The following is a 15,089-nucleotide window of genomic DNA, read 5'->3' on the forward strand; positions in this document are numbered from 1 at the left end:
TGAGTAAAAAAATTAATTAGTTTAACAGTAATAAAAAAATTAAAAATAAATATAATATGTAATATATGAAATGATGAGAAATAAAATTCATTTAAAAATTGGTTGATCTGGAGCCATCTAAATCTGCCTCGGCCCAAAATTGAGAGACGGGCTTGGACTCAACCAACAACAGATAGGGCCCGCGGCGTCGTCAACCAATACAATACAGCATGCCGCGCTAGAGTCAACACCTAAAGAGAATTTGACTCCCGAATTCGAGATTTAAAAAAGGAATTTTTTTTTTTTTATTGAATGATTAAAAAAATAATATTATAAATTTTTTATTTTTCTAAAAAAATTTATAATAATTAAAAATATATATAAAATAAATAAAAAAATTTTACTCTATTCGAGATATTTTTAATTCGGAATTCGTAGAGTACTCATACCTAAAAAGAGAACGACATCACATCAGCCACCAGATTCAGAGTTGGTGATGTCACGATAACAAGGCCCGCTTTCCGATCTCGGGGCCCGCATAATTTATAAAATAAATTGAAAGATTTGCTGTTCAGTCCTCACCAACAACCCACCCAACAGGCCATTTCCAAACCGAATCAGAACACCAGAAATCTCTCTCTTGGAGGATGGCAATGGCAGCGGCAATGGCTCTTCGCAGAGTCTCCTTCTCCATTAAACACCCTATTCGACCGTTCGTCTATCACATGGTACTTTTCTCGATAATTTCCCTGTGCCCTGCGAGATCTTCTCACTCCTTTTTCTTTTGCGCGCCATTTTCTCAGCGTTCCGTTTTTTTGTTGCTGATTCATTTTTCGTTTTCCCCCTTTTTTCTGCTCCTTTCGATCGCAGTCCTCTTTGCCCAACGAGGCAGTAAAGGAAAAGGAAAAGGGTCATGCTACTGTAAGCCAATTCTTTCTCACTGCGCCTCGTATACTACTCTACGCATTTGCCCTCGTTTTGAGATCTCTGGTTTTGAAAAAGTCGTTTTGAGATCTCTGGTTTGTAAAAAAGGGTTTATTTCCTGGGCTTTAGCGGGATCTGATTCAGTTTGTCTTGTATTGTAAGGAAATTCATGCTAAGAAATTTTGGTTGTAGTGGATCAAGCAATTGAATGATCCGTTGGAGGTCATCGATCCGGAAATTGCTGACATCATCGAGCTCGAGAAAGCTCGGCAATGGAAGGTGCCATATATAAATCGTTCCAAAATCCTCTCCGTTTCTTTCAGTCCATTTTCATCTTATCATATTACTAGACTTCAAATCTTTAGAATGGGTGGAATAGAATCATTGTTTTGGACATTTCAATCAGAACTTATGAGTTTCTATAAAACTGAAAATTGAAGCTTTTGTGTCTGTTAATTTGGGAATCCGGGTATGTCGTATGTATTAAATCATTTTTTATGCTTAGGGGCTTGAACTCATACCTTCGGAGAATTTCACGTCGTTGTCAGTGATGCAAGCTGTTGGATCTGTAATGACCAACAAATACAGCGAAGGGTATCCTGGAGCTAGATACTACGGAGGAAACGAGTATGTTTGTATATGTAAATTATGTTTTTCTTCCCGATGTTTATGTGAACGTAAATAGAGAATATATTTGTATTTTTCTGCGTTTTGTTGGTTATTTTTTTTAGTGAATAAAACAAAACCCGTTCAATCTGATGCAATGAGAACATTTGTTTAAATTAATGAGATAGTTATGGAAATGGTCTTGTTTTGGAAATGAAGAGAAATCTCTTTTTTTTTTTTTATAAGTAAGAAACTTTATTGATTGAATGAAACTAGGCACAGCCCATGAACACAAGAAGTATACAAAAGGGACACCTAATTATATTCTAGAAAGCAAGAACTTATGATCATTCCCTCCCTTTAATATAATAGCAGCAAACCATTGAACTAAAGAAAATACAAAAAAAATCCATAATTCCCCCACAGTTCTCTCCTTGTTGTTGAAGCACCTCTCATTACGTTCCATCCATATACACCACAATAGGCACAAAGGAACCATCCTCCACGTCGCTGCCAATTTGGGAGCAATGATGATGCCTATTCCAACATGCTAGAAGTTCCACCACACTCTTAGGCATGACCCAAGACAACCCAGCTCAACTGAAAATACCCGCCCATAACTCCCTTGCCACCTCACAATGCAAAAAAAGGTGCTCAATTGATTCACCGTTGTTTTTACACATGCAACACCACTCCATCACGATCATCCCTCGTTTCCTTAGATTATCAGTCATCAAAATCTTTCCTAAAGCTGTAGTCCAAGTAAAAAATGCAACTTTAGGAGGTATGGGGACCCTTCAAATACCCTTCCAAGGAAACCAAATGGGTTGATGAGCTGCCAGCACTTTGTAGAAAGATTTAACAGAGAATGTTTTGCTCCCCAAATGTTTCCACAACATTCTCTCTCTCCCATTTCCTCCTATCTTCTTGGAATAAAGAAAGCTGTAAAAACTTGTTATTTCATCCACTTCCCAATCCTGCGCATTTCTGGATAAGATCATATTCCAATGAACATTACCAACGGCTTCTTTATATAGTATGAAACTTATCTTTGTTTGACATTTCTTGGCCGGCTTATCCTTTTTTATTTTTGTTCATGTCCATTTTTTACTCCACTTTATTTTCTGGATCTAGACAGTTATTTATTCTCTGAATATTTATCCATTCAGGTATATTGACATGGCTGAGTCCTTATGTCAAAAGCGTGCGCTAGAAGCTTTTCATCTGGATCCTACAAAATGGGGAGGTATTGAACTAAACATTTTATTTGTTTACAATGCTAGGCAAACATTAATAATACAATTTAATAATGCCATCTGTTTTGTCTCAGTTCGATCTCCATTTTTTTTTATAAGTAAGAAAATATTTTATTGATATAAAAATAGACATAGCCCAAGTACACAGGAGGTATACATGTGATTACATCTACTTAGAAACTAGAAACGGTTACAAGGAAATCATGGAAGCTGAGACCATTTAAATCTATAGCAATGCCCCACATAAATAAAATCTTCCAGAAAAGCTCTTCAACTCTTCCAAGGAGCGCTCATGATTCAAGCGATCCTTGAAATGTCTATAATTTCTTTCTCTCCAAATGCACCAAAATATACAAATGGGAGCCATCTTCCACACTACTACAATCTGTGGTGTCCCCATGATCCCTCTCCAACTTGCTAGTAGTTCAACCACCCTCTCCGGCATAACCCATGCTAATCCCACTTTACTGAAAAAGTAATTCCATATGCCCCGAGCAAACTCACAATGTAAGATTAGATGATCTACTGTTTCACCACTACTTCTGCACATACAACACCGGCCAATGATGATAAGCCCACGTTTTCTTAGATTATCAATGGTCACGATCTTCCCTAAGGCTGCTGTTAGAACAAAGAAAGCAGCCTTAGTAGGTGCTTTACTCCTCCATATGTTCTTCCAATGAAAATTATTCCTAGCTTGAGCTGTAAGTGTCACATAGAAAGATCGTACAGAAAATTTACCTTTGCTAGAAGGTCTCCATTCCATCTTATCCACCACTGTAACAGCAGGACTAATGTTGTATAGCAAGTTAAAGAAATCCACCAGGACACCTACTTCCCAATCATGTGCCTCCCTAATGAAGCTAACATTCCATTGTTGCGAACCATTAGTAATTGCCTGCAAGTTAGCCACCATAGCATCTTGTTCCCTTACAATTCTGAAAATAGAGGGATAGACATCCTTAAGAGCCATATCTCCAACCCAAACATCATGCCAAAAACTGATTCTACTGCCATCCCCCATACACAGCCTAGTGTTGCTAAAAAAGACCACCAACCTTTCCGGATATGCTTCCATAACCCCACTCTTTATGCCCCCCTAACTTCATTAGAACACCGACCCCCCCTTGTACTCCCATACTTAGTATCAATCACCACCTTCCATAATGCTTCCCTCTCATAATTATATCTCCACAACCATTTCCCAAGAAGAGCCTTATTGAAGGCCCTCACAGATTAGCGTTTCAAGTGTTTGCCTAAATTTGTGTTTCACAGATTAGGACAAATGATTCCAGAGAGCTTTACTAATACAATGATCCGAGTTACTGACATAAGACTGCCCTTCAATTTGGAGTTTAGTTGTCTCCTATGCTCTATATAGCTATGCCAAAAGGCTCTAGATTTCTGGTTTTGTTGGTTTGAAAGCTTAGTTAAGCTAATATTTTGGTTTCCTTCTTGAAGTTGTTTTACCAGTTTATAATTATCCTAAACCTTTTAGTCTCTCCGTGATTTTGTGTAGTAATATAAATCCTTTTTTTTTTATCGGTAAATAGAATTTTATTGATCAATAGAGAGACAAAAATGCCCAAGTATACGGGACATATACATGAGCAAGTTTATGTCTAGTTTAGAGATACAAGAAAATCATGAATGGTCCTGCCATGAAAATCAATTACAATCGACCAATGGAGTAAAGTATTGAAAAACAAAATTCTAAGCTCGTCCATTGTAATATAAATCCTTGTATTTGTATGGCAGTTAATGAGCATTTGTTTTGTCAGGAACTTGTTATATTGCTTTAATTGAATTGTGATTATTTATTTGTTTGTTTTATCATTCATCTTTTCATTTTTGCCATATAAAGAGAACTGTATGATGAATACTTGCTCTAGAACCTAGACTGAACTTACTGTATGCTTTATTTTCTGTAGTCAATGTGCAATCACTATCCGGATCCCCTTCAAACTTTCAAGTTTATACTGCATTGTTGAAACCTCATGAGAGAATCATGGCTCTTGATCTACCTCATGGTGGGCATCTTTCCCATGGATATCAGGTGCCTATACCTTCTGTTGAAATCTTGCCTAATGAATTAGGTTGTAATTTTTCACTCTTGGTGATTGAGGAATGCATACCTGTTTCTAGTTTCAGTTACAAGGAATTCATACCTTGTTAAAGAGGTTTACTTTTAAAGGCAATGATACTTATGATACACAAGTCCTCATTAGTTGTCTATTGTGCAGACTGACACAAAGAAGATATCTGCTGTGTCTATATTCTTTGAGACAATGCCATACAGATTGAATGAGAGCACTGGTTATATTGACTATGACCAGGTACCTTATCATATATATTTTCATAAGAACTGAAATTTTCATACTAATCATTAGATTCATTTAAAAAATGTACACTTTGGAATGCTTGTATCATGCTCATCCATCTTATTTTTCCCGAAATTATCGTACTTGTAATATTTTTTTGGGTCAGTTATAGCGTGTATGGCTGTAAGATCAATGTTGCTTAGCTTCGTGCTCGGAAATAGAATATATGGACAGGGTTATCTGTTGTACGTCTTGTGGATAATATTGGAAAATGCCCTATAAAATGGGAATTGTAACTTCATATGTAATTTTGTTTGTTGCATCTTTATATTCTATAAATTGACTTGGGATAGTTGTTGCAAACAGTGTCAATGTTGCTTTCTGGTGATACCCTCAGTTCTGTGAAGTTCCACATATTATCATTTTTAACACATCAAAAGTTAATTTTCTTTCAAAATCAGAATGTAAACCTTTTGCATTTCCGGGAGCTAAAGAATTTCATGTGCGATTTAGCAGTAACTCACTGAAAAATTCTCAGTGTTTAGGAGCTTTAGTGTCAAAATGTTATGGCTTTCCAATGATCTTAGTGGTGATGCATTCACCATTGCATCATCTATTTCTCTATATGAGGGGAATGTATCTGATTTATCAGCATCAAGCAAATGTACAGTTTGAATAAGTACTGAAAATTTGTTTTCCCGTTATTGCTCATGAGGTAGGTTTCACATTCTGAATTTTCCAAAGGGCTAATTTTGGTTTATATATTTTCTTTTCTTTTAGATTGCTATTGGAAGCTTCTTTTCCTTCTTTTTAATCTTTTGTTAATGAAGGGTTGAGTTATGTGAATGAAAATATCTGCAGTTGGAGAAAAGTGCAACACTTTTTAGACCAAAACTAATAGTTGCTGGTGCAAGTGCTTATGCACGCCTTTACGATTATGGACGCATCCGCAAGGTAAAAGTTTTGTTTGACCTTCACAATTGCTATGATAATGATCATGGATTAGTCTACGTGCACTCAATCTTAGATCATATTTTTTTCCCTGCTGGTTTTGACAGGTATGTGACAAGCAGAAAGCAGTTCTGCTAGCTGATATTGCACATATCAGTGGATTGGTTGCAGCCGGTGTCATTCCATCTCCTTTTGACTATGCAGATGTTGTGACAACAACAACGCACAAGTCCCTTCGTGGCCCACGTGGTGCTATGATTTTCTTTAGGAAGGGGTTGAAAGGGATTAACAAACAAGGGCAAGAAGTAAGTCCCCATTTTTTTTTTCTTGTGAGAAGAAAACAAATGCGGAAGTGAAAAAAGTCTAGTGTTCCAGTTACAATTGATTCATGCATTTGCCACCCTGGTTTTGCTACTTGTGTGTGGTCTCTTTTAGTGGCTTGTTGTTTCTTTTGGTTCCCAAGGCTAGAATGAACTTTTCAAATGTTAGTTTAATCTAACAGGTGTTGTATGATTATGAAGACAAAATCAATCAGGCTGTCTTTCCTGGACTTCAAGGTGGTCCACACAATCATACCATAGCTGGTTTAGCAGTTGCATTGAAGCAGGTTATTGCGAGTTTATGCAAAAGAAATTGTGATTATTTTTAATAGAATACTAGATAGTGATTTTTCTTTTATTAATCGTAGCCAAAGCTCATGTATTGATTCTTGGACTGTTTTCTCATTATAGGCCACAACTGCAGAGTTCAAGGCTTATCAAGAGCAAGTTCTTTGTAATTGCTCACAATTTTCACAGGTATAAAGAATGGGTACTTATTCTAACATCTAGCAGGTTATCTACTTGTTCTTCTTTTGGGCTGGTGGACTGTTAGGATTTTACACACTCACCCACTCTTGTACCATCATTAAGTAGTATAGTCGTGTTTTATTGTGTCATCTGTCTCATTATTTTACTCTAACAGCCTACTATTATACTTTCTCTGAGATGCAGAGTTTGTTAGAGAAGGGCTATGAACTTGTCTCTGGTGGAACTGACAACCATTTAGTGTTGGTGAATTTGAGAAACAAGGTAGAGAAAGTTTTCCTTCCTTTGGTAACTGTTTTATCCAATTATTCATGTCCCTTGCAGGAATTTATTGGGAATATGGCCAGGGGTGTTTGCATGTTGGATAAATGCTTTAAGAACAACTTTCCCTTAATTTATTGAAGAGAACTTTTTATGGAACAACTAGACAATCGGATATTGAAAGGAAAAAAATGACCAGAGAAGTTTATAGTTGGATTTAATGAAATAATTCAACTACTTTAGAAATGCATCAAGGAAAATCATAAACTTCAATGCGTAGTGGATGGATGATATTTGTGTCAGCTGGGCTACAAACAGAGCTATATACGAAAGGAAGCTGCTAATTTTTTTCTTTGAAATTTGATTTGATAGGCCATTGATGGGTCAAGAGTAGAAAAGGTTTTGGAATCAGTTCATATTGCAGCCAATAAAAATACTGTTCCTGGGGACGTTTCTGCCATGGTTCCTGGCGGCATTCGCATGGGTACAGCCTTCCTCCTTTGATCATCTTATACCAGCCTGATTATTGGATATGTACTTATATTGATGCAGACCTATTCACTGGTGCATCAGGAACCCCAGCTCTCACATCTAGAGGGTTTGTTGAGGAGGATTTTGCAAAAGTAGCTGACTTCTTTGATGCAGCCGTGAAGTTGGCCTTGAAAATCAAGGCTGATTCTAAAGGTTTACTTTTTAATTATCTCTAGTTATCCATTGTTATTTTCGTAATATTATATTGTCGAGTGTAAAATTTTAGCTGCCAACACTGTATACTCATGTGTGTCTCTGATACTATTATTCCAGGAACAAGGTTGAAGGATTTCGTGACGACCATGCAATCAGATGCGCACATTCAATCTGAGATTGCAAAGCTCCGGCATGAGGTTGAGGAGTATGCTAAGAAATTCCCAACTATTGGTTTTGAGAAAGAAACAATGAGATACAAGGACTGAAGAAAAGGATGTTTCCTGCGCAAGGTTTGTCATATTTTGCTTGCCCTTTGAGCCAAGTGCTGACATTGTCATTTCTTTATTGGACGAAAGATTTCAATGTTGGAGCATAGTTTTAGATATGTGGAGCTGTATTTTGTATATACATGGTTGTACTTGGTGTCTGGAAGTGCTTGAAGAAACAACTATAGGAACTTGCGAAATTAGTACGGTCCTAGAAATGGCATGACAGGCATGAATTTGAGTTCTGCTTACAAGGAGTACGATGTTAGTTCTCAAGTAGAAACATTAGTGGCAAAAGTTGAAACACCAGGGAATATACTTTTTCAATGTTGTAAGCTTAAGATTACAAATTACAAATCTTGATCATTCACACTTTCAATTTGTTTCTGCAGATGTACTCGGTGCTGGATAGGCCGTCAGTGTCTACATCAAAATATCCTCAGTATTTAGTGAAGAGAGAAAAGCATTGGAGCGTGTTGAGCTTTCATCTATATATAATTTAGAAAATGAACTTTTATGCAAATGTAGATTAAAATTCTATTAGCTGATGCTTTGCAAATAATAAACATTGATTCTTGAAGTTATGTTTACATGGAATTATTAGTAGTTTTGCGAATTCGCACATTCTACTTTTAAGCCGAAAGAAAGTAATGGATGCAGAAGTATTTTACAAAATTGTTAACAACTCTTCAATAAAATATTATTTTTTAAATTCAAAAATCCATCAAAATCAAATAAATTTAGAAAATATTAATATTTTATTTAAAAATTGTGTAAAAGTTATAAAATATTGTTAGGTGCAGTGAAATGAGGTGAGGTGAGATGAGATGAGATGAAATGATTTTAGATAAAAGTTTAAAATTGAATAAAATTATTATTATTTTATAATTTAAAAAAATTAAATTATTTATTATATTTTATATAAAAATTGAAAAAAATAGAATGATGTTTTTTCTATCCAAACGCCTTAGTGTTTACATCATCTCTAAACTCTGGCCTATGTTTTAACTCCAACGGGCTAGTGTATATCTTTTCTTTCTGGATCGGAATAGAGCGTCATTCGGTAAGCAGCAAGAAACTATGGCCCATATTCCAATTCCAACGGAATGATTTTGAAGTTGAAGCCTTCTCAACAATAGAGGATCTCTTACTCGGAAGCGTCGAACGATAGAAAAGTTTACGATCCTACAAATTGCCAAGTCTTATGATCAGTTCGACCTACACTTCCGACTTAAGAAAGAAATGTCGATTGGTTAGTTAAGGGTCATTTAAGGCTCGTTTGGGTAACTACTATTTATTATTTTTTACATATTTTTTATTACTATTCACCACTATTTTATATTTTTTTATTATTATTCATAGAATATCTGAGATTACACACTCTAAATCATTAATTATTAGATAGTTTCAGGGTATGAATAAGTGATATTCTCATCTTATCACATTATTTCATTTAATTAAAAATTAACATTTACATAAATAATTTTAATGGCATGACATTTTAAACCATAGGATTTATAGATGGGGAATAAAAAAACATTTTTCACCCTTCAACTAATAAACATTATATGCTACACCCAAAATTACTAGCGCTAACACATTACATCTTTGATCTAATAAAATAGATAGAGAGTTTGCTACTCATCATCCTCACATACCATACAACACATTTAAAAAAAAATTAAAATTATTTTTTTGGTTTTATTCTTCTTAAACTTATTGAATTCTTCTATATATTATCCATATACCACACATTTGATAAGAAGAAAAAATAAATAAAATAAAAGTGTAGTGTGTGGAAATGATGAATGAAAATTTTCATAGATAAATAACTCAATTCTTGGCTACCAGATTTTAAAAAGAATATGTATACAACTTTTTGATTGTTGGGGCTTTAGACGAGAGACAAAATTTGTATATGATATCATCTCATCTCTTTTTCAAATATAATTCAAATACAAATTTTTGAAATTAATCATTATAATTTTTTTAAATTTTCAAATAAAAAATAATTTCAAGTTTTTCAAATTTTTAAACAAAAATAATATTATAAAACTATATTATTACAATATTTTAACTTTATAATATTTTTTATTAAACATTTTCTCTCTCATTTCCTAAAACTCAAAAATAATTCAACTCAAATTATTTTATTATTATTTACAAACTATTTTACTACTATTTAAAAAAAATTCATTTCATTTCATTCTCCGTACCTAAAACCTTCTCAAATGTATTTTCCACTTCGATGAAAATAGGATAATAAAAGCGCATATTTAAACACAGAACCTTTTTTTTTCAAACAAAATAAAAAAAACACCAAGAGCGTTTATTATTATTATTATTATTATTATTATGGGATTACTATTTCCAGGATTCCAGCCAGCGGGTGGTGGCTAGGTGCCAGGCAAGTTAAAAAGGCGATCCTTCTCTTTCCTCCACAATTTTATCTGGACAGATAGATAGGAGAGGATAAGTAGACTCCACTGTAGTAATTTCCTTATTGTTCTGCTGCATGCTATCCCAGAAATCCTTCATGGCTTCTTTGCCTTCAGTAGCTGTAACTCGCACTCCCAAGCTCGACCCAGACTTCAGGAAGCATCCCGCCAGTTATTCTGTCCCCGAAAAGGTACTTCTACTTCTTCATTGAATACGTAATGAAATTCTGAATTGATCCAACTAACTTTTGGAAGTGACAAAAGAATATATGGATTTTTTGTTTTGGGGAATCTTATCTATGTTGGCTATACATGATTTGTTATAAGAATCCTCCTAAGACTTTTTTTTTTTTTTTCCCAAAGTATTACGTTTATGCATGACTTATTGGTGTTTTTAATTCCAATTTTTTTTAGTGTTGGATAATATATACAAAATGTTAAAGCTATTAAACGATTATCAGTTTAGGAGTCACAAAGCAAGTACTTGCTTTTACTAGCTGAATAACTTTGATAAACGTTGACTGCTGCATGATGCCAAAATATAGGCTTGCTGTATAGTAGCTGAAAACTTGAGTTTCAACATTTGCATTCGCTTATATCATCTTTTTATAATACGTATTACCAATCATGAGAGTGATCCTAAAGCTGCATATTGTATTCAGAGTCCAAGCATCTCATATCAAAAAAATCAGGCGCACACCCATTTGGATGGGAGTTCAGAACTTAGGTCTCTGGACTTCCGAGAAGCGCTTTTATTGATAAAAGAGGGGACCAAGATTGAATCGTCTTATTATGTTCCCCTCTTGCAAGAATGCATTGAAAAAAATTCGGTATCAAAAGCACAAATTGTTCATGACCACATCATGAAGACAGGTACGCATGGAGATTTGTTCATCATGACCTTCCTGATTAATGTTTATGCAAAATGTGGAACCATGGACTATGCTCGTAAGGTCTTTGACAATTTGCCTAGAAGAAACGTCGTTTCATGGACAACCCTGATGACGGGATATGTTTACAATTCACAGCCAGAGCTTGCCATCCAGGTTTTCCAAGAAATGTTGGAGGCTGGGGCTTATCCTTCGAATTATACTCTTGGAACTGCTTTAAATGCTTGTTCTTCCTTGCACTCAGTTAGGTTGGGGAAGCAATTTCATGCTTATATTATCAAGTACCAGATTGACTTTGACACAAGTGTTGGCAATGCCCTGTGTAGCTTTTACTCCAAATTTTGCAATTTGGGATCTGCTATTAAAGCCTTTCAGAGGATTAGGGAAAAGAATGTGATCTCATGGACTGCAGTTATATCTGCCTGTGGTGATAATGGTGAAGCTGCAAGGGGCTTAAAGTTTTTCACTGAAATGCTAAGTAAGGATATCAAACCCAATGAGTTTACCTTGACTAGCATCTTGAGCTTGTGTTGTACAACGCTGTGTTTGGGTCTAGGAGCTCAAATTCACTCATTAAGCAGTAAACTCGGCTATGAATCATATCTACCCATTAAAAATTCTATCATGTATTTGTACCTTAAATGTGGATGGATAAGAGAGGCTCAGAAGTTGTTTGATGGAATGGAGATTGTTAGCTTGGTTACATGGAATGCAATGATTGCAGGCCATGCCCAGGTGATGGATTTTGTAGAGGATGATATTTCAGCATATAAAAGCGGATGTGAGGCACTTAATATTTTCCTTAAATTGAACCGGTCGGGATTGAAACCTGATCTATTCACCTTTTCGAGTATTTTAACTGTATGTAGTAGATTGGTGGCCCTAGAACAGGGGGAACAAATCCATGCTCAGACCATTAAAACTGGGTTTTTGACTGATGTGGTAGTAGGCACTGCACTAATAAATATGTATAGTAAATGTGGAAGCATCGAAAAAGCGAGTAAAGCTTTTGTGGAGATGGATACAAGGACTATGATATCGTGGACTTCTATGATTACAGGTTTTTCTCAGCAAGGCTGGTCTCAGCAAGCTCTTCAGCTCTTTGAGGATATGAGATTAGCTGGAGTTAGGCCAAACCAGATTACTTTTGTGGGTGTCTTATCAGCCTGTAGCCAGGCTGGAATGGTCAATGAAGCACTCAGTTACTTCGAGATGATGCAAAAGGAATATAAGATTAAGCCTGTAATGGACCATTTTGCTTGCCTGATTGATATGTTTGTGAGGTTGGGTCGGTTAAAAGAAGCTTTCGATTTTATCGAAAAAATGGATTTTGAGCCCACTGAGTTTATTTGGTCGCTCTTAATCGCTGGGTGTCGAAGTCATGGGAACTTAGAATTGGGGTTTTATGCTGCTGAACAACTGCTCAAGCTCAAACCAAAAGAAACTGAAACTTATGTCTTGTTGTTAAATATGTATATCTCTGCAGGCAGATGGAAGGATGCTTCTAGGGTGAGAAAAATGATGAAAGAGGAGAAACTTGGGAAATTTCAGGATTGGAGCTGGATTAACATCAAGGAGAAGGTATATTCATTTAAACCGAATGACAAGTCACATTTTCACAGTGCAGATCTTTACACATCACTGGAGAATTTGCTTCAACAAGCAAGTAGTCTTGGATACAAGTCCCTAGAAACTATGGAGGTAACTGATGAGGATGAGGAGGAAAATACATCCTCTTCTACCGCTTATCACAGTGAAAAGTTGGCCGTTGCATTTGGACTGTTGAACACGCCAAATGCTACGCCAATACGGGTAATCAAGAGTGTCTTTATGTGCAGGGACTGCCATAATTTTGCGAAGTACATTTCATTGCTGACTGATAGGGAAATCATCATTCGAGATAGCAAGCGGCTTCACAAATTTGTTAATGGACGCTGTTCATGTGGAGACTTCAGTGGTCTTCCTTGATATCTTTCGGTGTCTGGATGAGTGGGTGGGATACATTCCAAAAAAATCCTATCTCATCCTCTCGTTTATAGAGAGGCTGAGGGAGGTCGATAGATAGGAGATCATTAACCTTGTTGTATAGTCCTTTTCGTGTTGATTCTTTTTAAAAAGATATGAACTCACATGGGTCTCAAAGCATGCTTTATTATGCTTAACTAATAACCTTAATTAAGGAATGTTTGTGTACAAAATCTCTAATTAGTATAGGAATGTCATTACTTTGCAGCCATCGAGGCCATCCATTGCTAGATCTACTATTAAAAGAAAAAAAAAATTGTGTGGACCTTATATTTATCCACTTTTTTTTTTTTCATAAGAGTGCACATTACTACTCACTCTATAACTATATATAACATTTTTCATAAAATAATTGAGTCGTTTTATGCCAACTCATCGTTCGGATGTGCTGGAATCTTTTTTTTTTCCTAAGCAAGCAAATATATTTCATTAAAAAAAATGATACAAAAAGAGGGAGTGGAGTTTCCCAACAAACACTCAAAAACAATAACAACAGTGCAAAGAGGTGGATAAAAAAGAAAAAAAGCAGATTTTTTACGAATTCTGGAATCTTTTATGCCAACTGAATTGAGCACTAAATTGGTAGATTTTTAAAGTAATCATTACAACTTTTTCAAATTAATCATTACAACTTTCCAAACTTTCAAACAAAAAAACAAAACAAAAAATTCAAATTTTTTCAAATCTCAAAAGAAAAATTATATTCTAACAATAATTTAACTTTATAATATTTTTTATTTAATTTTTTCTCTCTCATTTCTCAAAATATCATAAAAAATCTCAAATTATCTCATTATTATTTATAAATCATTTTATTACTATTTACAAAATTTTTATCTCATCTCATTTCCTAAACATCTTAGGCTGTGTTTAGTAAGTTAGATAGTCTATACTACTTCACTATTATTTATAAATAATTTATTATTATTTATAAATTATTCATTATTTTTTATTTTTTATTACTATTACATATTACGTCAACGTCCAAACTTAAGTGGCCTCCTTTAACCAAAAGTAGTCTGTTCAAACTTGTGTTCGGCCCACACAATCTCATGTCCAAGTAGATGGAGCTAGCATTGGACTTTGTCTAGACTTCGCGTCGGAGAGTGCTGGCATTGGTCTAGTTAAAATTATCTTCAAAATTTATTTAAAAGTATATATTTTACATAAAATTAAAATTATTCAAAATATAATCTCACATTAGATTAACTAAAATAATTATATAATACTTATTTTTTAATAATACTTATTTTTATTTATTTTTTCATCTTTTATAATTATACTAACTATATATTAATTAATTATTTAACTTTTAATTAACTTACTATTTTCTAACTATTTTTTTTCAACCTAAATTATTCAAGACAGACCACATCTACAATTCTTGTGAGGAATGTCTGTCTTCTAATAGCAATTCATGCACATTCATCATGTCCAATAAAACTTAGTGCAAATATGAAAAATTTGTATCATAATAATTTGGAAAAACTTTTTTTTTTTTTGGATTTTCTTTTGTGGGAGAAATGCAAGCGTAAAGCCTATAATATAGCAAAATTCAACCACGTATTCCTAGGTTTCTAAAGTCAAATAATCACAGATTAATCAAAAATTAGTCAATATATATGTATATAATCAAATATGAAGACGGGGACGAGAGAGAGAGAACAGAGGGTTAGAGT

At 34.6% G+C, this 15,089-nt stretch overlaps 2 protein-coding genes across 3 annotated transcripts; both read left to right on the forward strand.

Moving 5' to 3' along the window:
- The first annotated feature begins 512 nt into the window (after positions 1 to 512).
- LOC108981297 (serine hydroxymethyltransferase, mitochondrial-like) lies at positions 513 to 8,637 on the forward strand. The gene is made up of 16 exons (XM_018952411.2): positions 513 to 707; positions 850 to 900; positions 1,096 to 1,182; positions 1,409 to 1,530; positions 2,679 to 2,755; positions 4,697 to 4,821; positions 5,009 to 5,101; positions 5,948 to 6,040; positions 6,145 to 6,342; positions 6,540 to 6,644; positions 6,769 to 6,834; positions 7,030 to 7,107; positions 7,477 to 7,588; positions 7,678 to 7,788; positions 7,909 to 8,081; positions 8,450 to 8,637. Exons 1-15 carry the CDS (start codon positions 627 to 629, stop codon positions 8,055 to 8,057), a joined length of 1,548 nt encoding a protein of 515 aa, XP_018807956.2. The 5' UTR covers positions 513 to 626; the 3' UTR covers positions 8,058 to 8,081; positions 8,450 to 8,637.
- Positions 8,638 to 10,423: 1,786 nt separating this feature from the next.
- On the forward strand, positions 10,424 to 13,621 carry LOC108981298 (pentatricopeptide repeat-containing protein At2g27610-like). Of its 2 annotated transcripts, none has more exons than XM_018952412.2 (2): positions 10,424 to 10,686; positions 11,158 to 13,621. In XM_018952412.2, exons 1-2 carry the CDS (start codon positions 10,573 to 10,575, stop codon positions 13,351 to 13,353), a joined length of 2,310 nt encoding a protein of 769 aa, XP_018807957.1. In that variant the 5' UTR covers positions 10,424 to 10,572; the 3' UTR covers positions 13,354 to 13,621. The 2 variants fall into 2 exon arrangements, with proteins under 2 accessions (XP_018807957.1, XP_035538981.1); XM_035683088.1 differs by having other exon boundaries at positions 10,486 to 10,686; positions 11,369 to 13,621.
- Positions 13,622 to 15,089: the final 1,468 nt, after the last annotated feature.

This window comes from Juglans regia, chromosome 11 (genome assembly GCF_001411555.2).
Source record: "Juglans regia cultivar Chandler chromosome 11, Walnut 2.0, whole genome shotgun sequence".
Taxonomy (NCBI): Eukaryota; Viridiplantae; Streptophyta; class Magnoliopsida; order Fagales; family Juglandaceae; genus Juglans; species Juglans regia.

What these genes read in the sequence shown, in the direction of transcription:
- LOC108981297 (XM_018952411.2), top strand. Translation starts at nt 627, where the DNA reads ATGGCAATGGCAGCGGCAATGGCTCTTCGCAGAGTCTCCTTCTCCATT. An exon ending in AGATACTACGGAGGAAACGA is followed by an intron (nt 1,531 to 2,678) that starts GTATGTTTGTAT and finishes TTATCCATTCAG; the next exon opens with GTATATTGACATGGCTGAGT. An exon ending in GGATCCTACAAAATGGGGAG is followed by an intron (nt 2,756 to 4,696) that starts GTATTGAACTAA and finishes TATTTTCTGTAG; the next exon opens with TCAATGTGCAATCACTATCC.
- LOC108981298 (XM_018952412.2), top strand. Translation starts at nt 10,573, where the DNA reads ATGCTATCCCAGAAATCCTTCATGGCTTCTTTGCCTTCAGTAGCTGTA. An exon ending in GTTATTCTGTCCCCGAAAAG is followed by an intron (nt 10,687 to 11,157) that starts GTACTTCTACTT and finishes TATTGTATTCAG; the next exon opens with AGTCCAAGCATCTCATATCA.